Source organism: Hyperolius riggenbachi, chromosome 9 (assembly GCF_040937935.1).
Source record: "Hyperolius riggenbachi isolate aHypRig1 chromosome 9, aHypRig1.pri, whole genome shotgun sequence".
Lineage (NCBI taxonomy): Eukaryota > Metazoa > Chordata > Amphibia > Anura > Hyperoliidae > Hyperolius > Hyperolius riggenbachi.
The window spans coordinates 176,343,808-176,367,969 of record NC_090654.1 but is presented as its reverse complement, the minus strand read 5'-3'; the positions used below and the strand labels follow the sequence as shown (position 1 = coordinate 176,367,969).

The 24,162-nt window shown below is 42.5% G+C and overlaps 1 protein-coding gene across 6 annotated transcripts in view; it reads right to left on the bottom strand.

The window, feature by feature from the left end:
• FLNB (filamin B) overlaps positions 1-24,162 on the bottom strand; it is a 353,424-nt gene that overhangs the window by 12,419 nt on the left and 316,843 nt on the right. For 5 of the 6 annotated variants that reach the window (XM_068253736.1, XM_068253731.1, XM_068253732.1 and 2 more), the window contains 8 exons: positions 23,246-23,449; positions 22,993-23,145; positions 22,560-22,682; positions 16,270-16,536; positions 14,798-14,935; positions 13,990-14,105; positions 6,703-6,835; positions 1,900-2,076 (listed from right to left, as the gene is read on the bottom strand). In XM_068253736.1, the coding sequence (XP_068109837.1) occupies positions 1,900-2,076; positions 6,703-6,835; positions 13,990-14,105; positions 14,798-14,935; positions 16,270-16,536; positions 22,560-22,682; positions 22,993-23,145; positions 23,246-23,449 (1,311 nt within the window). Of the gene's footprint in view, positions 1-1,459; positions 1,670-1,899; positions 2,077-6,702; positions 6,836-13,989; positions 14,106-14,797; positions 14,936-16,269; positions 16,537-22,559; positions 22,683-22,992; positions 23,146-23,245; positions 23,450-24,162 lie in introns of those variants that run through there. The other variant, XM_068253735.1, reaches the window with a different exon arrangement.

Here is a 24,162-nt window from a genome sequence, read left to right as displayed (position 1 = left end):
TATTTTGTAAATGTTACAATCATTCAAAAAATTGATTGCAATTCTTGAATCGAACAGATTTTTTTAAAAATTGTATGGTGTGTGGCCACCTTTATATTGTTGAGGGGGAGGACTGTGGGTGCACCTGCTGCACATAGACACTATTGAGAAAAATATCTAGACAGAGATCAGTCAGGATTCTCGCTGACCACACTGCGGGGTTATTAATGAGCAGAGTCAGGGAGAGGCAGACTGGTCCTGGAACTATGGACATGACTGCACAGCCAACTTCCCAACACATCTGTAAACAATATTTGCAACTGTGTCATTTTAAAAGGTTAATGTTTCTACTGCAACTATGTTATATTCTTGGAGACTCTGACTTCAGCTGTGCTTTAGAACAAAATTAAAGGGATACTGTAGGGGGTCGGGGGAAAATGAGTTGAACTTACCCGGGGCATCTAACTGTCCCCCGCACACATCCTGTGCCCGCGCAGCCACTCACTGATGCTCCGGCCCCGCCTCCGGTTCACTTCTGGAATTTCAGACTTCAAAGTCTGAAAACCACTGCGCCTGCGTTGCCATGTCCTCGATCCCACTGATGTCACCAGGAGTATACTTCACAGGCACAGATCATACTGGGCCTGTGCAGTATGCTCCTGGTGACAGCAGCGGGATTGAGGACACGGCAACGCAGGCGCAGTGGCTTTCAGACTTTAAAGTCTGAAATTCCAGAAGTGAACCAGAGGCGGGGCCGGAGCATCGGTGAGTGGCTGTGCGGGCACAGGATGTCTGCGGGGGACCATTAGAAGCCCTGGGTAAGTTCAACTCATTTTCCCCTGACCCCCCCTACAGTGTCCCTTTAAGCTGAAATACACAAGCAGCCAGGCACATACATTGCTGCCCATAATTATTCATACCCCTGGCAAATTTTGACTTAAAGGAAACCAGAGCTGTTCTACATAAAACGTTTTATACATACCTGGGGCTTCCTCCAGCCCCATACGCACGGATCGCTCCCATGCCGCCGTCCTCAGTCTTCTCGCAACTCCGATACCAGGTCTCCGCAATTCCGTCAATCTGGCCAGTCTATGCAGGAGAAGTGCGCCCTCTATGTATCTCTCCAGCGGCTGCTGGAGAGATACGCAAACAGCGCACTTCACTTACGTCAGATTGGCTCCGACTGACGGAAGTGCGGAGACCCAGTATCGGAGCTGCGAGAAGACTGAGGTCGGCGGCGTGAAAGCGATCCGTGTGTATGGGGCTGGAGAAGGCCCTAGGTATGTATAAAACATTTTATGTAGAACAGATCTGGTACACTTTAAAGTTACTTTTATTCAACCGACAAGTAATTTTTTGACGGGAAATGACATCGGTGTCTCCCAAAAGATAATAAGACAATGTACAAGAGGCATTATTGTGGGAAAGAAACTCTCAGCTTTTATTTACATTTGAGCAAAAAGTGTCCAGTCCAAAATTATTCACATCCTTCTCAATAATCAATAGAAAAGCCTTTATTGGCTCTACAGCAATCAAACACTTCCTATAATTGCAGACCAGCTTTTTGCATGTCTTCACAGGTATTTTTGCCCAAATCTTTCAAGTTGGAGGGTCTTCTTGCCATCACCCTGATCTTTAGCTTCCTCCACAGATTCTCAATTGGATTCAAGTCAGGTCTCTGGCTGGGCCACTACAAAACATTCAAGGCATGTAAATAAAAGCTGAGATTTTTTCCCCTGCAATAATGCCCCTTGCACATCGTCTTACTATCTTATGGGAGACACCTATGTCATTTCCTGTGAAAGTCAACCAGAAAGTAATTTAAGTCAAAATTTGCCAGTTGTATGAATAATTATGGGGAGCACTGTAGCTTAACCTATGAGTTAAAAGAAAGCGATCAGGCCAAATAGGGCTACACACCTGTGACTCCACTCTCCAGGCCGGCTCCATATGCTGACACAAGGGCCGGGTCACCTTCCTGTCCTGGTTCTCCCACACGCACCTTGAAGGGGCTGCCGGGAACATGGCTACCATTGAACTTCACATCAATGGTGTGCATACCGTTCTCACGAGGAATGAAGCGTACAGCATACTTGTCTAGGAAGACATCATATACAGCTTTCAGATCAAGGTCATGCACTGTATACCATACACCAACAATTCTAATAGCTTTATTATACATATTACTGATAACAATCTATGATCAAAGAAAACTCTCCTGAAACATGAATCTTTGGGAAATAATGCATCAGCTGCCAATAAACACAGATATTTAAATTTCACTAATCAATCAGAAGAGCAGTCTAAAGAAGTCTATAAGCAACTGATCATTTTTAAGACATTACAAATGATTTTCTGTAAATAAGACTATTGAATTAGACAACTCCTGATCAATAATGTAATATGCTTGCATTATTTATTGGACTTTCCTTTAAGACGCAGGCAATTGTACTACAGTATGTGTAGTACCAGTTATTACACTATGCATTTATTAAAAAAACAAAACAAGCTGTAGTCTGCAGATCTTTGCTTGAGTAATATGCCTTGAACCTCAAGTATGCATTTGCTAATGCTATTATTTGTTCACAGTAGGATATTTATATTGATTCCTATTTGTGTGCATGAATAAATAGAACCACCTGGTACAGGTTGCAACCACTGTTTCCACTGTGGCCACTCCTCCCCCCCCCCCCCCCTTCTAAAAAGTGGGTTTTAGGATACTGTGCCCATGAACGGGAGGACAAATATGTGACATTACATATGCGAACACTTCCTCCCCTGACCTCCGCAGCATGGCAGAGCCGCAGATGCCATCCACATTAATGCAGGGAAGCACTTTAGATTTGTAACTACATAAATTACCTTTAAATAAAAAAGTAGGCATGTAGATTATTCATTTAGATGAAATACATTACAGTTGAGGACCTCTTTAAACTTTCCCACAGCTACAAATAGGTTAAACTGAATCTGTATATTCAAAATCTCTCTGTTTTAAGGGAATCTGAAGTGAGAGGGATATGGAGACTGACAAATTTATTTTTAAACAATACCAGTTCCCTGGCTGATCCTTTGCATAGTACTCTTGGCTATAGAACCTGAACAAATATGCAGAGCAGATGTTTGTGTAAAAAAACTGATGAGATTAACTGCCTGCTTGTTTCAGGTGTGTAATTCAGATACTACTGCGTCCAAAGTAATCAAGCAGGACTGCCAGGCAACTGGTATGGATTAAAAGGAAATAAATATGGCAGCCACAATGTACCTCTTTGCTTCATGTTCCCTTCCCTTTAACCTACCAGCGTTCAATTTTCCCAGGATTTCTGTGCAAACAGTGATAACATTTATTTTATTTTTTTTTAAAAAATTCCTGTAACTTGCCAAAATGTGTCAAGCAAGGGTCTAGTATACAGTGCATGAGAGTATTGATGTGTATACATGTTTATACTGTTCACAGCATGTTTTTTTGAATGGACATTTCTGTCCATACCGCTAGGGAGGTTAAAGGACAAATGAAGTGAGAAGAAAATGGAGGCTGCCATATGTATTTCCTTTTAAACAATAAAAGGTTTCCTGGCAGCCCTGCTGATCTCTTTAGTTGCAGTAGTGTCTGAATAACACCAGAAACAAGCATGCAGCTAAGGCCAGAAACACCTGATCTGCTTCATGCTTCTTCAGGGGCTATGGCTAAAGGATCAGCAGGACTGCTAGGCAACTGGAATTACTTAAAAGGAAAAAAAAATGGCAGCCTCCATATCCCTCTAGCTACAGTTGTCCTTTAAAGAGACTCTGAAGCAAGAATAAAACCCGCTTCAGAGCTTATATTCAGCAGGGGCATGTGTGCCCCTGCTAAAACGCCGCTATCCCACGGCTGAATCCCCCCTTGCAAAATCTACGCCCAACTTTTGCTGCTGCTGGAGGCAGGGCTAAAGGCTGCAACCCAGCCTCTCAGCGAGTCTATCAGCGGCGGATCTCCGCCTCTCCCCGCCCCTCTCAGTGAAGGAAGACTGAGAGGGGCGGGCGAGAGGCGGGCGAGAGGCGGAGAGACGCGCTGATAGACGCGCCGAGAGGCTGGGCTGCGGCCATTAGCCCTGCCTCACCAGAAAGAGATCCCCGCAAAGAACGGAGGGGATTTGGGAGGTAAGGGACCCCGGTTCAGCCGCGGGATAGCATGGGGCACACATGCCCCTGCTGAATATAAGAGCTGAAGCGAGTTTTATTCTCGCTTCAGACTCTCTTTAAAGCAAACCTGAAGCAAAAATAAACTTATAAGATAATAACATGTATGTATACTACAGCTAATTGAGCATTGAGCATTGAGCAAAGAAAAGAGTCTCGTATTGGTTTCTTGTACAGGAAGAGTTAAGAGACTTGTAACAATTGTTATCCATGCAAAGGTGCTTCTCTGAGCTCTTCAATCCAACTTGAGTTGAAGAAAGTCCTATTTTCTGAAGCACTTAAACAACCAAACATTGAGAGACGGATCATTGGAGTAAAGAAACAAGTTCCATCAGGCACTGCAGTTAATTCGTATTTATTCGTATTTTCAGTGCGATTTAAATCACAGCATGTGAGATTCTTGTGTTCAAAAAGGCAGGTGCATAAGTCATGAGCAAACAACTTGTGCTAGGATGACAACGTCAAAATTATGCATGATATAATGTCCCACCATCTCAGAGGGTGGTGGTGGGTGCAGGGCAAAAACGATAGCCTAACACCCATTTCGCACGGCGGTGCTTCTTCCAAGGCTGATCCAGCGTGGATCAGCCTCGGAAGAAGCACCGCCATGCGAAAGGCCATTAGGCTATCGTTTTTGCCCTGCACCCACCACCACCCTCTGAGATGGTAGGACATTATATCATGCATAATTTTGATGTTGTCATCATAGCACAAGTTGTTTGCTATGAACCTGCCTTTTTGAACACAAGAATCTCACATACTGTGATTTAAATCACACTGAAAATAAGAATAAATATGAATTAACTGCAGTGCCTGATGGAACTAGTTTATTTTCTCCAATGATCCATGTTGTATACATCTGCTAATAGCATCATGAGCACGCAGTCTCTTTAATCAAGGTGGTGTTTGGACGTCTGTTATCTCCTGCCTCTAGTGATAGGACTGCATATCGCATAGTGCCGGTTTAACCTACACTCTCCGACTTGACAAACATTGAGAGACAGGTTGAGATAAGGTTTTACTGCAGGAAAGTGCAACAGGTCATTAGCTCTGCTCTGTTTTATAGTATAAAATGCAAAGTGTGGTTTGTGAACTGCAAATATGACAGAATGAAGGCAATGTTCAAAAAAAGCTATATAACTAAAAATAAAAATAAGAGACTATTGTTTTTGCTACTAATGTCCTAATTATTATCTGTACCATACATACAATTCATTATATCATGTTTTTTTTTCCACTTCGGGTTTTCTTTAAAGAGACACTGAAGCGGAGAAAAAAAAACTATGATATTATGATTTATATGTGTAGTACAGCTAAGAAATAAAACATTAAGATCAGATACATCAGTCTAATTGTTTCCAGTACAGAAAGAGTTAAGAAACTCCAGTTGTTATCTCTATGCAAAAAAGCCATTATCTCTACGACTTTCAAAAGTCGTGGAGAGGGCTGTTTTCTGACTTTTATTATCTCAACTGTTCGTTAACTATTTACTTTTTCTCTGGCAGAGGAGAGTTCATTAGTTTACAGACTGCTCTGAAAGAATCATTTTGAATGCTGAGTGTTGTGTAGTCTGCACATATTAGAGAATGATGCAATGTTAGAAAAAACACCATATACCTGAAAAAAAAAAAAGAGAATATTTTCTTTGCTGCTAATCTTCTAGTAATTATTCATAGTACACAACCAATTCATTATATCATATATTTTTTTTCGCTTCAGTGTCTCTTTAAGTATTGATAACTTCTGTAAACAGTGTGTACTGAAAGGGTTGCTTCCCGCCATGCTAAAAGAAACCGGTGACAAGTATGTATTGAAATAGAAACAAAAACTGTAGTATTGCATTTTTTATCAGACCCCCATTTTACTTGCTTATACAGTAAGTACACTCACACTATAAAGCTCATGTGAACCTTTTACTATCAGCAACTCCCAGGGATAAGTGAAACTCACAGCTGCAGCTGTTACCACAGCACCTCCCCAACTATTGATCATTATATGTTCTGTTTGTGGCACCAGCAGCTCTCCCCACACCTCTGTTGCTTCTAGCAGCCCGCCTCCCATAAGTAGATGTACAGAGGCGCCAAAAGGATAAAATATGCTAAAATGTTTCAAATATTCAGGTGGCGGCGGTGGACCGGCCACTCAGAAATAGACTCGATGCTGTCGCTTAAGATAAAGACAATTTATTTACATACTCCATGAACAGAACCGCAACGTGTTTCACGGGTATATTCCCGCTTCCTCAGGCAATAAACAGATAGGAGTACACAGTGCAGTCTCAAGGTCACGAATAGCGCCTCCCATAGGCTATCATTAGGGTGCATGAACACAGTCTAATGGCATTGTATGGATAGCCAAGACTGCCAGAAATAGCAGAGGAGCAAGTGGCCTTGTGCTCAGTGAAGACAATTCCTGGAGTGGCAAAGAAGACTCATCAACATCATCAATAATTAATTGTTGGAGCTGCCAGTAGGACCTACATCCATGTACTTTGCAAATTATTGGCAAGACCTAATAAAAAAAGGTTTAGTTGTGTTTCGTTCTTACCTGGCTCAAGCTCAGACACATGGCACTCTTCTACAGCTCCAGAGGGACTGTGCACCTTGGCATCGATCCTGCCCTTAGCCCCATTTAGCCTGATTGCAAATGATACCGGCTGGTTGACTTTGAGCCCAGACTCCTGAGAAGTACAATTAAAGACAGTTATAAAGATGACACTTTATTCATCACAATATTTCCCAGGAACCAAAAGGACTTCTAATCTTTTTTTTTATTAAGTAACTCTAGGCAAAGCTTTTGATAGATTTGGAGTTAAGACGGGTTAGATTCTCAACCATACTTTTATTGCCCTCTGTGTACTGAATATCTCCATAAAGACTCAATAAGGACAAAGAAGATAAAAACCTCAATGATGTTGTAACCCTTTCCCAAATTATTAAAAATGTTTTAAATGGGGATTTAGTAATATTATTTGTTCATTTGCAAAGTGTCAGCATACTGCCTGGTGCTATATTAAATGGTACAAGGTGCAAGTATCACACACATATATGATAATAAGTACAGAATATGACATAGGATAAATCCCCATTGGAGTATTTTCTGTACTGAGACAGGAAGCAAGCAATAGGTTTTTCACTCAGAAACCAGGAAGTAATTGTAACGAACGGTGAAGCACAGAGAGGATCTGATTACCGGTGATCTGCAGTATCACTGGGAATACAGATGTATACCAGATTATAAGTGATCTGCAGTATCACCGATAATCCGATATACCAGCTAACCTCTGTTCACCTGAGTAGAGTGTAGTGTTTGGTGTAACAGTAACACTAGAGGACTGGGCCTCAGTGCAGTGAAGAGTACTGCACGGCTTCCTTCCGAAGACCTGAAGTCTTCAAGGCGGGAGGAGTCAGGCTGACAGTAGGAAGGTTAGTCTGAAAGTGACACTCAGGAGGAAGTGTCACTAACAGGACGGGGAACCGCCTCCAATAGCAAGGTCGGTTCTCGAGGTCGGACAAGCCAGGTCGTAACACACGGACAGATAAAGTACAGATTCAGGAGGCGGAGTCCAGGTACAGGCAGGGTTCGGCAACAGGGTATCAGAAATATCGAGGTACAAGATCAGGAGGCAGAGCAGAGTCTAAGGACGAGCCGGGGTTCGGCAACAGAGTATCAGAATGGCAAGGTACAAGATCAGAGTTCAGGAGGATAGTCAGGCAGGCAAAGGGTCATAACAGATAATCACAATCAAACTAGTACTCTAAGCTATCAACAGAATCTAGCTAAGTGTAGGATTACAGCTCCAGCTGGTCCCGGCACACTTAAGGATCTGACTACAGGTCTAAGTGCTCCCACGTATGTGTTCGCAACGCCAGACAACCAGCAACTGAACATCCTGCAGTATATATACACAGGCCCCCCTCCAGCACCTCCCCAAGTGCTGGACCAATGAGGAGTGGGGCCAGAGTCAGCTGACCAGCCTGGTCAGCTGACTCACTTCTGACCGTCATATATGCTCTGCCTCAGTGCGCGCGCGCGTCACTCTAACTGCTGGTGGACTACGAGTCCCAGCCACACCAGCACTCTCCCTGGCGTCCGGTGCGGGAGCCGCCGCACTGCACGCGGCGGCCTTTCCGCGTTCACCGCTGCTCACGCGGCGTGCGGCGGCTCCTCCATGCGGCGGCGCCATGCTGGATGCGGAAGCAGCCGCCCTGCTCTGAGAGCAAGCGGCTGCGCTTCCGCGTTTTGTTACAGTAATAAAGTGAGACAGGATCTAGTCCTGACCCACTGAAATGAAACCAACTATTTGACTGGAGTTCAATCTCTTAAAGAGAATCTGTATTGTTAAAATCGCACAAAAGTAAACATACCAGAGCGTTAGGGGACATCTCCTATTACCCTCTGTCACAATTTCGCTGCTCCCCGCCACATTAAAAGTGGTTAAAAACAGTTTTAAAAAGTTTGTTTATAAACAAACAAAATGGCCACCAATACAGGAAGTAGGTTGATGTACAGTATGTCCACACATAGAAAATACATCCATACACAAGCAGGCTGTATACAGCCTTCCTTTTTAATCTCAAGAGATCACTTGTGTGTTTCTTTCCCCCTGCAGCTATCTTCCACTGAAGTGTCAGGCGGTTTCTTCCTGCAGAGTGCAGACAGCTCTGCCTGTATGTAATTCCTCAGTATGTGAAAGCCCAGCCAGCTCAGAGGAGGATTTATCCAGCTTGTAAAAGATAATAGAGCAGAGAGAAGCTGCACTAATCTAAATAACACACAGGCAGTGTGCAGAGAGGGGCCTGGAGGGGGGAGATGCATCACAGAACCACAACACTGAAGAACTTGGCAGCCTTCCAGACACAGGCCGACAAGTCTGACAAGAGAAAGATAAGTTGATTTATTACAGAGATGGTGATAGTAGAACGTGCTGCAGTAAGCCAGAGGACATTAGAATAGATTTTGGAACTTGTAGGATGGAAGAAAACCGGATGAAATTTTTGTTACGGAGTCTCTGTCAAATCAGTTTAACTCTAAACCTGGAATCCTGTGGAGAGAGCAACCCCTGGCATTTTTTAAGACTTTTGTTTCAAGGCCTACAGGTTTACTACATACAAACCAATATTCACCCCTGATGTGCAAACAATCAAAAAGACTGAACTGTCTGTTGGTCAGAAGTGAACTCTTCTGCAGACCAATCACAAACAACTGATACAGTATATTATTTTTTCATTTGGTTGTTTAGTGAATGAATGTGCTGGTTAATACTGATAGATCCTCCTCCAGCATATGGTGCCATGTACACATCAACTGACGTACCTGGAAACCAAGTGAACCTGCATAAACTTTGTTATAATAGGAATCTTAAACCCCTGCACATTGTTTTGGAACTTCTGACTGATTGATCACTGATGGGGAAGTCAGTTGAAATAATGAATTGCCCTGAAGGTTGTCATAATCCTATGGCTATAATACTTCTTAAATCTCTAAGCCGGCATGTAGCAAGCAATCTATGTACCTCACTCACTACCCAAGTGACTGGAGAAACTCTTAACAGTTAAAGTCTTTTTGCACTATAACCTGCAGCCTAGCACAGGTTATAGCTCTCCAGACTCAACATTAGTACATAGCTATGTGAAATATACAAGTAAGGCACATCTGACCAGCTATACTTGGAATTCCATTTGAGTTTTGAGTCAACAGAGCCCAGTTTTGCTGCATATCATAGTGAAGGTAGTAAGGGATCTATCTACATCATGCAGTAGTTAGACCCCACCTCAGGTCCACTTTAAATGTACATTTTCTGCACTCATCATATTTCTGCTTCCAGCCCCCGATGCGTGTGCTGTCTGCAAGCTGCATTTGCTCACCGATTTGAATAGTGAAGTCTGACACAAGCCACAATAGTGGCAGTTAGCCATCCATAGGACTTGGTAATAAACATCTCACAGCAACAGGTAATTATTTAATCACGTCATTCCAGGAAGGAAGGTCTCCTGCCAAAAACATGTTTTTTGTAAAACTCCTTTAAAGCAGGAGACCAAACAAATGCCTAACACCACAATTCAGATAAATATATGCACACTGCTATACCTGCCAATGAATTTGTAATGCTTTTCAACTGCTATGTGACTCACACATTCTTCCAGACCGAGCAACCCTATTTGTTGCATCATCTTTGTGCTTTCCAGCCTTATGTGCTATCTGACTGGATAATAAATCAGTAGATGCTCATTTATTGACCAAAGAGCATGCAGGTGGCACATGAATAGGGATGATAGATGAGTTGTAAATACTTTTAAATTATGCACATTTTTATGCAAATATATGTAGCTTGAAAAAGGGCCAATCAATTTAAACCTGGGTTTAAAATGATCGATCCATCTTCGAATTGCATACATTTGCATAAAAATGTGCATAAATTTGCATCAGCTCAGAAGAATTTACATCTCTTTGATCATCCCTACACATGAAGTGGCATGTTTTCTAAAAGTAAACAGATGCATTTCCTGACTGTAAAATATCACAGGGTTGTTTGAATTACAAGAATTCATGAATAGAATTAACACTTGCCAATCCTATTTTGCAATCACCCATGCCTCTTCCCTCAACACACACTTATTTTTTTGGGTGAGCACTCTAGAGCAGGGGTGTTGAACTCAAATACAAAGTGGGCCAAAATTGAGCTCTGGGACTAACTCATGGGCCAACCTCAATATCTAGTGGCCACATCTCTCCCTTATAAAGGTCCCTGTTGTCTTAACAGCCCCCTCCATCCCCTAAACCAGGGGTGCCCATTAGGTAGATCGCGATCCACCGGTAGACCGTGAAGGACTTCTTAGTAGATCCCGAACTCACTAAAGTTTCCATTCTGTATATACAAATGTGCTCCTGAAATTTTTTTGTAGCGGGATAACAGAGGCGCCAGGTAGAGTAAAATTGATTAAAATCGTTGAAAAGGGCAAAGTGGGTAGACTCACCTCCCTTCTGAAAGAAATGGCCGGACAACGGGCAAGTTACTTGCAGTTTAAAGTAACATTTAATAATAACTCCAAAAGTGCAACGCGTTTCACGGGTAACAGTCCCGCTTCTTCAGGCAAACGAGTTTTGGAGGGTACACAGTCTGGTCAAGAGCTGGGTATAGCGCCTCTGTCATCCTGCTACTCTGCTTTACTCTACCTGGCGCCCGTTATCCTGCTACAAAATAATTTAATCCACCCTTGGTGGAGGGGTGTATCCCCACTTTTTCCTATCTACAGAGAACGACTTCTTAGACCTGAGCGGGGTCAGGTTATAATTCTCCCCGCCTGCTTGCCCAGTGGTTGCCTTGGTGGCGACCTACCTTTGTTAGTATTATCACCTTCTTTATCACCAGATACCATTACATTAACATACTACACCATATCAGGCTCTCGGTTTCCCTCTCTTTAAATTGTAGTGCTCTAGAATTGTACTTAGGCAGATCATTTTGACTTGCTAATTTTTCAAAGTAGCTCACAAGCCAAAAAAGGGTGGGCACCTCTGCCCTATACAGTTCCCTGGTGTTTAATGGTCCTCCCTCCCCTATACAGTTTCCTGGTGTCTAGTGCCCCCTCTCCTTCCCCTATACAGTCCCCTCCCTCTCCTATGCAGGTCCCTGATATTAAGTGCTCCTCCCCATGTGCTTCCCTGGTGATCTGGGGCTTACCTTCCAATATAGCTCCTCTGGTGGTCTAGAGTGGACCAAACATAATGCAAAGTTGGGAAATCACCTGAGGGCCAAATCTGATGGCTCAGAGGGCCAGAGTTTGACACGTATGCTCTAGAGCAAGGCCACAACCCAGCATCAGGAGGAGCTGTAGCTCCACCCCCTTGCATGCGCACCAGCATAATATCATTATTGCGTGGGGCTGCATGACGCTGGAAGGGACAAAAGTGTTGGACTTTTAGAGGGGCAACGCATCAGACCAGATCCAGCAATGGCGCTTCTACAATCGGCCCAAATGTGCCAAAGTTTTTCTTATGTGGTGACATTGGACCTATAGAGGAAAAGGTCAATGTTGGACATAGTTCAACGTAGGCTGGAAAGGTTTAAAACTCCATAAAAGGTTAAAGCAGTTTATGTACATTATATTTATATCACTCTGTACTTAGATCTCGTCTGTCATTTCTATAGACTAGCTAGTTAGGACTTAGCTTACTGTAAAGTCAGTATGAAACATGCTGTAAAATATAGAACAACAACTTTAAGATCAAGAGTCTAAGTCTGGTGTTACCATTTTCCAGCTATATGCCAAAGAGGGGTTGAGTATAGTACTACCATATAGCGACCTACACAGGTATAAAACAGACCAGGCCTCAGCTCCCTCTTTAGCAGATAACTGTGCTGTGGACAAAAGTGCTGTCAGAGGTCTTTAAATGAAACACAAGAAAAACACCAAAATGCAACCGTGACCAATTAATGACCTTGTTGGGCAAACCATACAGGCCCTAACCATGTAAGACCATATGTATACTTCTAAAGCTTCCAAAGACAGGCCAATAACTCCAGTGGCTTTGCAAATAGGCCTAATCAGCAATCACTTGGCCTGTATATGAGGACAACATCACTTTTGCTAGCAACAGCATCGCCCAAGGTTCTAATTATGTGAACTGCAAAAGAGCATTAGGTTACTTCACTGACAGCAATAAACAGTAGTGTTTCAGCTAAAGAAAGAGCATCAAGATGCTCACTGGTAACAATACCGTTTTCTTATTCAAGTGACTGCATGGAGGGCTAGCAGCAGATTTATCAAGCTATGTTTACCCAAATGCTGAGATTTGAGTGCCATCACAGAATCATTGTAATTACTCTAATTTCTTTACACCTCGCTCTCTCCCCCCTTTTTTTTTATCTTGCAAATACTTTCTTTCTCTTACTCATCTCTCATCATCCCCTTCACAACCAGAGTACCTTTCTATGATATGCCTCCTATACTGGAGCACACTCATCCAAGTTGAGATCATAACAAATTATTATGTACCTTAAGACAGCTGTCAACAAACAGATGTCAGATGAGTTAATATTATACACTGAAAACTTACCCCCTACTGGGGTTTCCCCAGATTATCCCAGATTGTAAGTGTACATACAAAATCCCAAATGGACCTCAGTGGAACATTTAAGAATTTACAGTGCTTATCTGTAGCTGTATGGTTAATGGATAAAAGATACAGAATGGGCCTCATGCTAAAAGTGACTGTTATAGGACCACTATCGTGAAAAATTGTAAAATTTAAAATACAGGTTAACACATAAAAATAAGTACCGGTAGTATGTTTCTTAAAGTGTAAAATGAGCCTTAAATGACACTTTTACTATGTTGCTGTGACAGTAGGTAGTAGAAATCAGACCGAACTGACAGGTTTTGGGCCAGTCCATTTCTGCATGGGGTATTCTTAGCTTGGCTTTTATTCATTATAAAGACACCCCCTGAAAAAGACTTATACAAAGATGCCAGCCAACCTCCCTGCTTGCTGCACACTTTTTTGGCAGTTGGACAGAGCAACTGCCATTCGCTAAAAGCATTTGAAAATAAAGAAAACCCCAAAAATCCTCCATAAAGAAACGGCCTAGTCCAAAACTTGTCGGTTATGTCAGATTTCTACTACCTACTGTAAGTGACAGCAACATAGGAAAAAAAAGTAATTTCTGACTCATGTTACTCTGGAAGAAACATACTACTTATTTTTTTGTGTTTACATGTATTTGAAATGTTTTGATTTTCACGATAGTCCTTTAAGATGTGCTATACAATGAAACAAGGATTTAATGGGTCAGTGGTTGTCACACAGAAGAGATGTTTCCTTGTGCCTCACCTGAAGACTAGAGACAGTGAGCCTGCGTGCGTCATCTGATGGAGCGATGATGGGGACCAGGAATGGACTCTGAGGGATATGTTCATCATTGAACTTGATGATCACTTCATAGTCACCTGAAACAGGAAATAGGAGACAAAAACACAGTTACAGAACCAAACATAACTAACACATTCATAATACATGATGCAAGGTGTAAACTTCAAAATCAAATGTAAATGAAATTATGTCTTTTCATAAAGAATCCTTTGCAACATGTGTGACTGAGCATGTGACGGGGCATAACTGGGGGTGTGGAAGAGGCAGGTCATAAAGGTGTCTTTCTTATTTCACAAAGTTGGGAGGTGTGAAGCAACCATTTCTGAATTGGGCAAGGCATTCTCAGGAAAGGTAGCATTTTCAGCCATTATTTCATTTGTCACTTACAGAAGCAACAAAAACATGAAATGAGACTGGTACCTCAGACTCAAGTCTGAGGAATACCACACAGGGACATTTTCATTTTTTCCCTGGAGTCACACATTACGATTGCTGTGATGGTGGAAGAGTTAGGTGCAGTGCGGTCTGATTACTAGAAGCTTCATCAGTCTTTCAATGTAAAGTAATCTAGCCTTACAACACACCTGTGAATACTGTTTGAGCCTGTACTAGTTCGTAGCACTTGGTACATAGGAAAATACTGACTAGCCGCATGAGACACAAAAAATAGTTTAGAATTTAATAAATACCACAAATTCCATCTAAACGGGTACTTTTACCTATTTTTCAATGTTTGCCACAAAACAATAGCGCCAGAATTAATACACACCAGGTTCCTGTACAACATAGGACACCCCAGAGGAGCCATCTTTACGGTCTTCAAATGAAATCTCAGCTTTGCTTGGACCCTCCACTGCAATGGAAAGCCCACCAGCTCCAGCCTCGCGGGTCCATATACTGAATTCAGCTGCAGAGGGAGAAACAGCAATGTTAGACATGCAATTTCCGCTTTCCACAGAACCCTTACATGTTTCCAATAAATCGTTTTACTTATAAAAAAACAAAAACCATGGTGGAGAAAAAATATAAGTGTTTTCCATAGCAAGCAATGAGACGTCATTTTCTAGAAGCAACCCTTGTGAGAATAGGAAAACCTGGAATCTGACTGGCTGCTATAAGATTTGAGTTTCCAGAGAGAAGACCCTCTGCATTTATTTACATCAGATGCCTGTATCCTTTCTATACCTAGTACTAGAACAAGGGACAACTGGAGTTTGATTCATAGTCTTGATCACTGAAGTGAGATGAACTTGGAGGCTGCCAATAATGGTTTCAAAAGTTTTGGCTGTCTAATAATGTCCTGGCTTCAGTAGAGTCACACATCTGCAACAAGTCTGCAGCCAGGAGTCAGAGGAGCGGATGTGCAAACTTGGAAGAAGAAAGTTAGCACAAGCACCTTCCATGTTATTTTTGTTTTGTTTAATTCATTGCTCTTGTTGCATACAAATATGAAGGCTCATTCACAGGTTTCATACGGATTATAAAAGTCGGAGACACTAATGACAATTCCTCTGTTGAATATTGTGGCATTTGCAATTTTTGTGTATTTGTTGGCTACTCAGCCTCAGTAAACCCTTCATTAAATTGAATAGGAAAATACATTATACTCTAGACTTGTCTTCAATAAAGCTGAACTTAAACATGGCTGAGATGCAAAGTGCAGTGGCCATACTACTAAAACAGAATATAGTACACAAAAACCGATCACTGCAAGCTTTATTCTGATATGCTACATTCTTCTAATTAATTTAGTGATGAAAACTGATTGCTTCTTTGAGCTTAAAAAAAATGTTTGGTGTGCCATCAAAATTTGGACTGGAGAGTTTCCGGATTTTTTTTCTCCAACACTGTTCCCCTCCCCATCACCAGGGAGGGTCATACATGAATGGGAATTAATGGGGATAAGTGGGGATAGGTGGACCGTCAGTCCCCACATACACGTCTAGTTTGGGGCTTTGAATTCTGATTGCCCACTCATGACTCCTCAGTCAAGACTCCAGCAGCAGGCTGCCAATGACGTTACAAGGAAGCAACTCTCCCCCATTTGCTTAGAGTTTTCAAGCAGAAAGTTGCAATTAGAAGTCATGAGAGAATCACTTTAAGAATGGATTTTTCTCACAGTCAACATCTTAAAAAGAACATGTTTGGGCAGTGTGACAACCAGAGTGGGTAAAAGCAGAAATTTAATAAACTAGCACGGTTATTAAGCTCTTTATAAGACATATGTGTAGACTAACTTACCTGGAATACCAGCCTCCCCTCTCTCCAGGCCTGGGCCTCCCGCCTTCACTTTCTCAGCTCCACCTTCTCCAAGGGGCCCCACTGTGAACTGGAATGGGCTGCCTGGCACATGTTCACCTCTATACTTCACGCTGACAGTATGCACCCCCATCTCCTGGGGCACAAATCGCACACAAGATGTGTTCTGGCCTAGGTCCACTATCTCTGCCTCTGTTGTCAGTCCTGAGGGGCTGGTGACTTCAGCTGTTATTTCTCTTCTGTCGATCTCTAGATAACATAAAAACCATTACTATACTGTGAGCATGACTAGAAGTCTCTAACAGTGCCACAAATGTATCTGCCGGCAAAGGATGGACATGGTAAGTAAGCTGCAGCATCAAACTGTGCCATACACTACTAAGGACCTGAGCCCACTAACGCAGTTGTGTCCGCTTTTCAGCAACACATCAGTGTTCAAGATACTGAAAAGCGGACAAATGCAGGCACAACTGGGTTAGTGGGCTCAGGCCCTAAACAAATACAGCAATGATATCTGCTCAGCCAGCATGCCCCATGCGTGGATGGCCAGCCTTTGTAATTACATTTAGCAAATAACTCCTTCAAGGAGAAATATCCTGAACAGAAGCCATCCGGCATATATCAACATCACAGCAGCAAAACTCTTTGAGATCTCCCTTCAAAAATGACAACATTGTACTGATATTTTGTATAAAACTGTTTGGGATGGTAAGATAAAATAGTGCTTAACTAAATATATATGAATTCAGATCTATGGGATTTTAAACGTATATTAAAAATGTTACGGCCTATTCCCATTAGCAGCAGCACTGCTTGTTGCAGATGTGCATATTGCAGTGCAGCCCAATTCAATATAGATGAATGGGGAACGTCCATTCAGTGCATCAAAATCTAAAATATTTTGTTTTCTGCGCTGCTGAACCGCCATTGGGGTAAATAGTATGCAGGAGAACAGAGGCGCCAAAAGGATCAAAGGAAGCTAAATGAGCTTAAAAACCAAATTCTTGGTAAATAGAGGAGGTAGTGGTGGACTTACCTCCTCCAAGTAGACACACGACGACTGTAGTAAAGACAGTCAATATATTGTATTTATGAACTCCAAATATGCAACGCGTTTCGCAGGTTTGATCCCGCTTCATCAGGCAATAACAACGGAGCAATAGCATATGTGGCCAGTAGAAGAGCCAGGCACCTCTGTGCCTGGCTCTTCTACTGACCACATATGCTATTGGTTGGACCACATATGCCAATTTGGTTTTTAAGCTCATTTAGCTTCCTTTTATCCTTTTGGCGCCTCTGTTCTCCTGCATAATATTGAGTCCACCCTGGGTGGAAGGTTGTACCCCTTTTTCTCATCTACAGAGAGCGACTTCTTATTCCTGAGTGGGGTCAGGAAAATCTCCCCACCTGCCTTTACAGTGGTTGCCTAATGGTAACCCTGGTTTGTTAGTATTAATATTTACTCTATCTAGTAACCATTTACCAGTACATATTACACTATTGGGGCTCTTAGTGTTCCTTGTTTTTATTGGGGTAAATAGAGCTATTTACAGCACGGAGATCTCTGAGCAGAGAGGAAGCGGTGCACAGCAGTTCTAAACCACGCACAGAGTAAACTGGGACCTTTATGTAACTACTAGTAAAAAGGCCCATCCGTTACAAAACAGGCGCTAGGTCACAGCCGCTACCCCCTGCAATGCACGCACATACGTGTCCCACTTGCTCGTTCCCCACCACTGTCTGGAGTATATGCACACAGGGAGCTGCTTTGCGTGGCAGTTGAAAAAAGCTGTTATTTCCCACAATGCAATGAGAACCTCTGTGAACCACACACAGCAAACTGTCAGATCTGGCCCCGTGTCCTAACTGCCCTGGCTGCGCACATGCTCAGTACAAAAAAGCCAGGGACACACAACCATTCAGTTGATGATGCAGGGACACTTGCATTTTATTGTATAGAATAAAATAAAGGTCTAGAACATATTTAATTAAAGGGATGCAACCTGTTCAGCACTGTGTGAAACTTTGTGGATGATTAATAAACAATGAAAACCGCATGCGCTGCTGAATACTAATGAAATAGTAATAATAATAAAAAGCATACAAGTTACCAATCATTTTAAAATCCTAATAAAGGCAAAGAAATAAAACAGAGCAGACTACTACAGCATATCACTGCATGCCTTTGTACCCCCACCACCATTCATTACATGACCAGAAACAGTCCAATAAAACAGGCTCCTTGGGCAAGGCTGACATGAATTGGTTAGGCATCCTCATGCTGTTTAGATGGACAAAAGGTGGGGTACAGGCGAACCTGTCTGAGTAGATCAAAATCTAAAGCTCAGGAAGTCTGCTACAGTGGCAAAGAGGCTTGATATCACGTAACCAAGGTTTTTATACACAAATAAAAACAAGCTCTGTGCCAAGACAGGACTTGCAATCCACTGGTACCTGAGGTTGTGTTTAAAGCAATTACTGGGATTGAATTCTACATGAGGAGACAGACAACGGTTACCTGTCATGTCCAAGCTTTCCATGCAGTGCTGTAGACTTTCAATACAAATCTATAAAAAGTGCTTCCTGATACCAGTCTGGCCCTCAGGCATACAGAGTGGTAACCGCATCAGGATGCCCAGGGTGTATATAACAATTGCCAGGCAAAGCATGTGTTGTAGGTTTTTCTTCCAATTTGTTCAGTCAGTTGGGGCACAAATCATCATGCAGATTAAAGAACCAGGCAAATGTGTGAGCACATGCCATGTATTCCAGCACATGCCATGTATTCCAGCACACACTCTCTGAATTAGCTGCCCCTCTCAGCAGGTCTGAGCATGGCATCTGGTGGATGTACTTCTGTCCTGGAGATGGTGCTGTATACTGAGTTTGTGATAGAGCCTCTCGAGATAAGGCCAACTGGAACCAAGTTACTAAGCACAAGACAAACATCTATATACAAATATGCACACAGCAAACCCATACAGATTAACATACTATGATACAAGATACTGTGAAAAAAAAAATCTTCTCTTATGACTCGGTCCATGTTATGGTGGCCATACATGGTACAATTTTTTCATACAATCTTACCATTTCTATGTAATATAAGGGAACTGCCTAAATCATCCTTTCAGTATGTTCACTTAATTTACCCTTATACTACATAGAAATGGTAAGATTGTATGAAAAAATTGTACCATGTATGGCCACCATTAAACTGATATCGCTTCTAAGGAAACCAGAAACCAGATTCACCATCATATCTCTTGCCTACACTATGATTTGAGGCTGTGACATGGATCCTGGAACTTGGTGAGTAGGGATGATCAATGAGATGCAAATATTTTTGAGTTCATGCAATTTTTTTAATTGTTATGCAAATATATGCAGCTTGAAAATGGACCACTTAAGTCCCACCAAGGTTTAAACTGTGTTCCATTTTCAAGCTGCATATCATTGCATACAAATGTACATAACTCTGCATGAACTCGAAAATATTTGTATCTCATTGATCATCCCTATTGGTGAGTTGTGGGTGGGGTGGTTAAGACTGGAGACACTGCAAAGGGATAATGATGTGTGTAGGATGCGAGGCACAGAAGGGTAGGAGTTCTTATGGGAAGGGTGAAGGGGCAACAGGAGGCTAGTTTGGCAGAGGAAGGGTACAGAAGGTTGGGGGGAGGGGGGTATGCTGGCTTGAAATGAGCAAATAAGCTAGGGAGAAGTAGGATGAATTGGAGGCAGGGCCGGGCCAAGGCAGAGTCAAGAGAGGCTCCAGCCTCAGGGCGCAGTGTAGGAGGGGGCACACAACTCACTCAGCTATCATTCCCCTATTGTGTTTGAAGCAGAGAGAAATAAGAAAAAGGGATACACGGCAGTGACTGCAAGCCAGATAACTAGAGATTAAGGTGTTGCGAGCCCTGGGGCACCTCTTAGTCTAATAGCAAATCGCACACAAGATGTGTTCTGGCCTAGGTGTCTCAGCCTTGGCTGCTGGAGGACCTTGTCCCAGCTCTGATTGGAGGTAATACATTTTACTCTCTGCTTAACTTTCCCTTTTGTTTCGGTACCACTTTGCTGTCTCTCTTTGCGCTACTTTGGTATCTCTTTTTCAATCTATGACTCACTCTCTTATGCTGTCATTTTGGTCTGCTCTTTCTCACTATTTTTGTATCACTTTTGTCTCCTCTCTCTTTGTGGGCCACTTTGGTCTCTTCACTCTCTCTGCATCACTTTGGTCTCCTCTCTCTTTGTGGGTCACTTTGGTCTCCTCACTCTCTCTCCATCACTTTGGCCTCTTCACTTTCTCCACTTCACTTTGGTGTCCTCACTTTTTCTGCATCACTTTGGTCTCCTCACTCTCTCTCCATCACTTTAGTCTCCTCTCTCCCTCTGCATTACTTTGGTCTACTCACTCTCTCTGCACTATTTTCTTTTTGTGGAAAGTCTTTACTCTATAAATGGGACAGTTATTGGCACATGAATGATGGCAGGAGGCTGCAGAGCAGATTATTCCCCAACTGAAAAGGAGAAGACCCAGGCTTCTTGAGAAGGTTATTATACTCACAGTGCTCCTTGCACCACTCTGCATGGAGAAGCAGGAGAACAGCGCTTGTTATGTGGGGGGACTAGATGGCAGCACATATTATATGGAAAACAGTTGGGCAACCACTGATATTACAACAGCTTTTTTTGTAATATCAGTGTCAATATCAATGTCAATATAATGGCATTACTGGCTATTACATGGGGGCATAATGGTGGATGTATAATTGAGGGGCACATACAGAGGAAGGCCTTCACCAACACGTTGATTTATTACGCCAACCACCTCCTCCCTCAATCAATATGTTATCACAGGGTTACCCAGCTGATAAAGTCCCAAAAACAAATATACATCAGTAGTCCTTCTAAAGGTGCATACACGTGCTAGATGGAACCTACCCGATGTTGCCTTTTTTTGCCACCTCAGCTGAAAATCAAATGTGTGTAAAGGTCTCCTCCCGAGCTCGTTTAAAGATCTGGAATGCTGGATCCTTAAATGACAGCGACTCTCAAATGATTTTTTTTCTTCTCTTTACCCCTAACCACCAGCAGCTACTTTGTTGTGAGTTGCCCCTTCTCCCTCTTCCATAACAACAGATACGCCGGTCTGCTATATTACAGAATAAGGCATCTGCACAGCCATCTCCCCGGAATTGTCATCCAAGGGATGGAATCCTGATCCCCCTAATTACGCTTTGAGTCTTTCAAGAGAAAATCGCTTTACAAATGTCTTCTTTGGATACTGGCTAAAGTCAATGTGCCAGTGCCCTCTAGTGTATTTCTTATACAAACAAATGGAAAATTTTGAATTAGGAGACAAAAAGCAGCCAGGCTTCTCATTTGCAGTTTTAACTTTCTGAAACTATTTAACAGGGATGTGCTACTTTACTGTAATCATCACGTGACGTGGGTAAAGGCGTGCCATCATGTGACATAGTTTAGCAATGCAGGGATAATGACCATCATGGTGGTTCGGATCTTTAAGATCCATGACGACTTTGCACAAAGTACCACGATCACTTGAAGATGAATTGTGGAACACTCGTCGTCAGGGTGAAGTCGCTGAATACATCTTCCTCCGTCGGGTGCTGAGTATTTAACTTTAGACTGATCACTTCCATTTATCAATTCCAGTTAGAAAATCCTTATTATTATGTATTTATATAGCGCCGACATCTTCCGCAGCGCTGTACAGAGTATATTGTCTTGTCACTTAACTGTCCCTCAGAGGAGCGCACAATCTAATCCCTACCATGGTCCTATGTCTATGTATGTATCGTGTAGTGCATCATAGTCTATGGCCAATTTAGGGGGAAGCCAATTAACATATCTGTATATTTTTGGGATGGGGGAGGAAACCGGAGTACCCGGAGGAAACACACGCAGACACGGGTAGAACATACAAACTCCTTGCAAATGTTGACCTGGCTGCGATTCGAATCGGGGACCCAGCGCTGCAAGGCAAGAGCGCTAACCACTACACCACTGTGCTGCCCAGCACCAATCATTGTGACAGCCTGAATCTACAATAAAGACCGATGAACTCCTTGCATCTTACACAAGCAATTTGGTGAAAATGTTTTTTTTTCTTCAGCAAAATGTGGAATGACTCCTCAGCTTACAAGTGTACCAGTACAAAACTCTGCAGTAGGTGAGATGTGGCATTAAGACATTCACATTGCACAACGCACAAAGTTAACACTAGGAAAATAAATAAATAATCCCACCTGGTATTTTCAAGTTGAGCTCACACAAGCCTCCAACAGTTGCTACACTTGGTGCCTTCTTCCGTCTTGTGATGCTCTCCTTCACTCTTCCTTCTCCAGTGACTTTGGCAGTAAATGGACTTCCTAATATCACAATGAAAAAAAGAAAAAAGTTAGAATCTAGATCAATATTTAAAAATATCTCCAGTTCTTTGCTAAAACTCCAGCTCTAGGTAAAACAATTACAGTATCAATGCCTGTCCATTTGGGAATTCCAATTAAAATAATAATAAAAAAAAATAACTTGAAACTAACAGTTTCAGTCATGTGACCACTCCAGACATTTCCTCCAGGTTTGCAGACAGATCACAATCATGGACAGAGGGTGGAATGGCAACATCCTTTTGTTTATGCCCAGAGCCATGTATTGTGCATCTTTCTAGCCTGGCCTCACCTGGGACGTGTTCATCTGCAAATTTGATGGATACAATATAAATGCCAGGTTCTGTTGGGCAGTAAGAGACCTGGCAAGTACCATCTTCCAAATCCTCAGTCTGAATATCAACCTTACTGGGTCCTTCAACTGCAAGAGAAAGTCCACCGTAGCCTGAAAGAGACAACACAGAAGCAATAAAATATGGAGCTTATCCTGGAATATAATGTAACATGGAAATGCTTCATAAGCATCCTGATGTATTGCAACTTACCAGCTTCCCGGGTGTCAACCACAAAGTCTGACATCTCAAACGTACGTCCCTCACTTAATCCCGGTCCATATACTTTCACCTTGCTGGCATCACCTATTTCAGATTGATAGACCATAATGGAGATGGGACTGTTTGGCACGTGACGACCATTTTTTTTTATGCTAACCAAGTGTTCACCAACTTCTCGTGGAATGAAAGAGATACCTGGGGAAAAACACATATTATGGTGATGGTTTTCGTCTTTAAAGCCTGAGCACAATAACCTCTTCTGCCTGACTCATACTACATTCCAGAAATATGAGTAGGAAGGGCTTTATACAGGGGCATGCAGTTTCATGAGCATACTACTGGACTGGGAGCCTAATGTTCAAAACTTAGCCAGGCTAGATAATATCGGCATTTATTAAACACAAATAAAACACTCATTTTGGGACCTAGACAAAAAAAAAAACCCTGAAAATGTAGCTCATTGGCTCAGCACAAAAGGCAACATCTCCACTTACTACCACTACTATGCAAACATGATGTTAAAGAAACCTAATGAAAGATTCACTTATAATACAGTACTGATTTTGCTTTTCTTCTGAGAACCTCCTCTTACTTTGTTCTTCCTTACCAGCAGAGGTGTAACTAGGAATCACTGGGCCCCCATGCAAAACTTTAGATGGGGCACCCTTCTGCCAACCTTCCAGCCCCCCTCCCCCTCTGCCAACCTTCCGGCCCCTCCCCCCCACTTTCTGCACTGGTAAACTGAGAACCAGTGTTAATCAATTGGCTAGTGCACACTTGAATGTGTTTCCCCCATGCAGATAAAGACAGACAGTAGTGAAGCACTGCACATATTTTCTCAATTACATGAGCTTCTCTGATAAAAACGTGCGTGTTTTAACGCATACAGAAAACTGACAAAGGAGTGT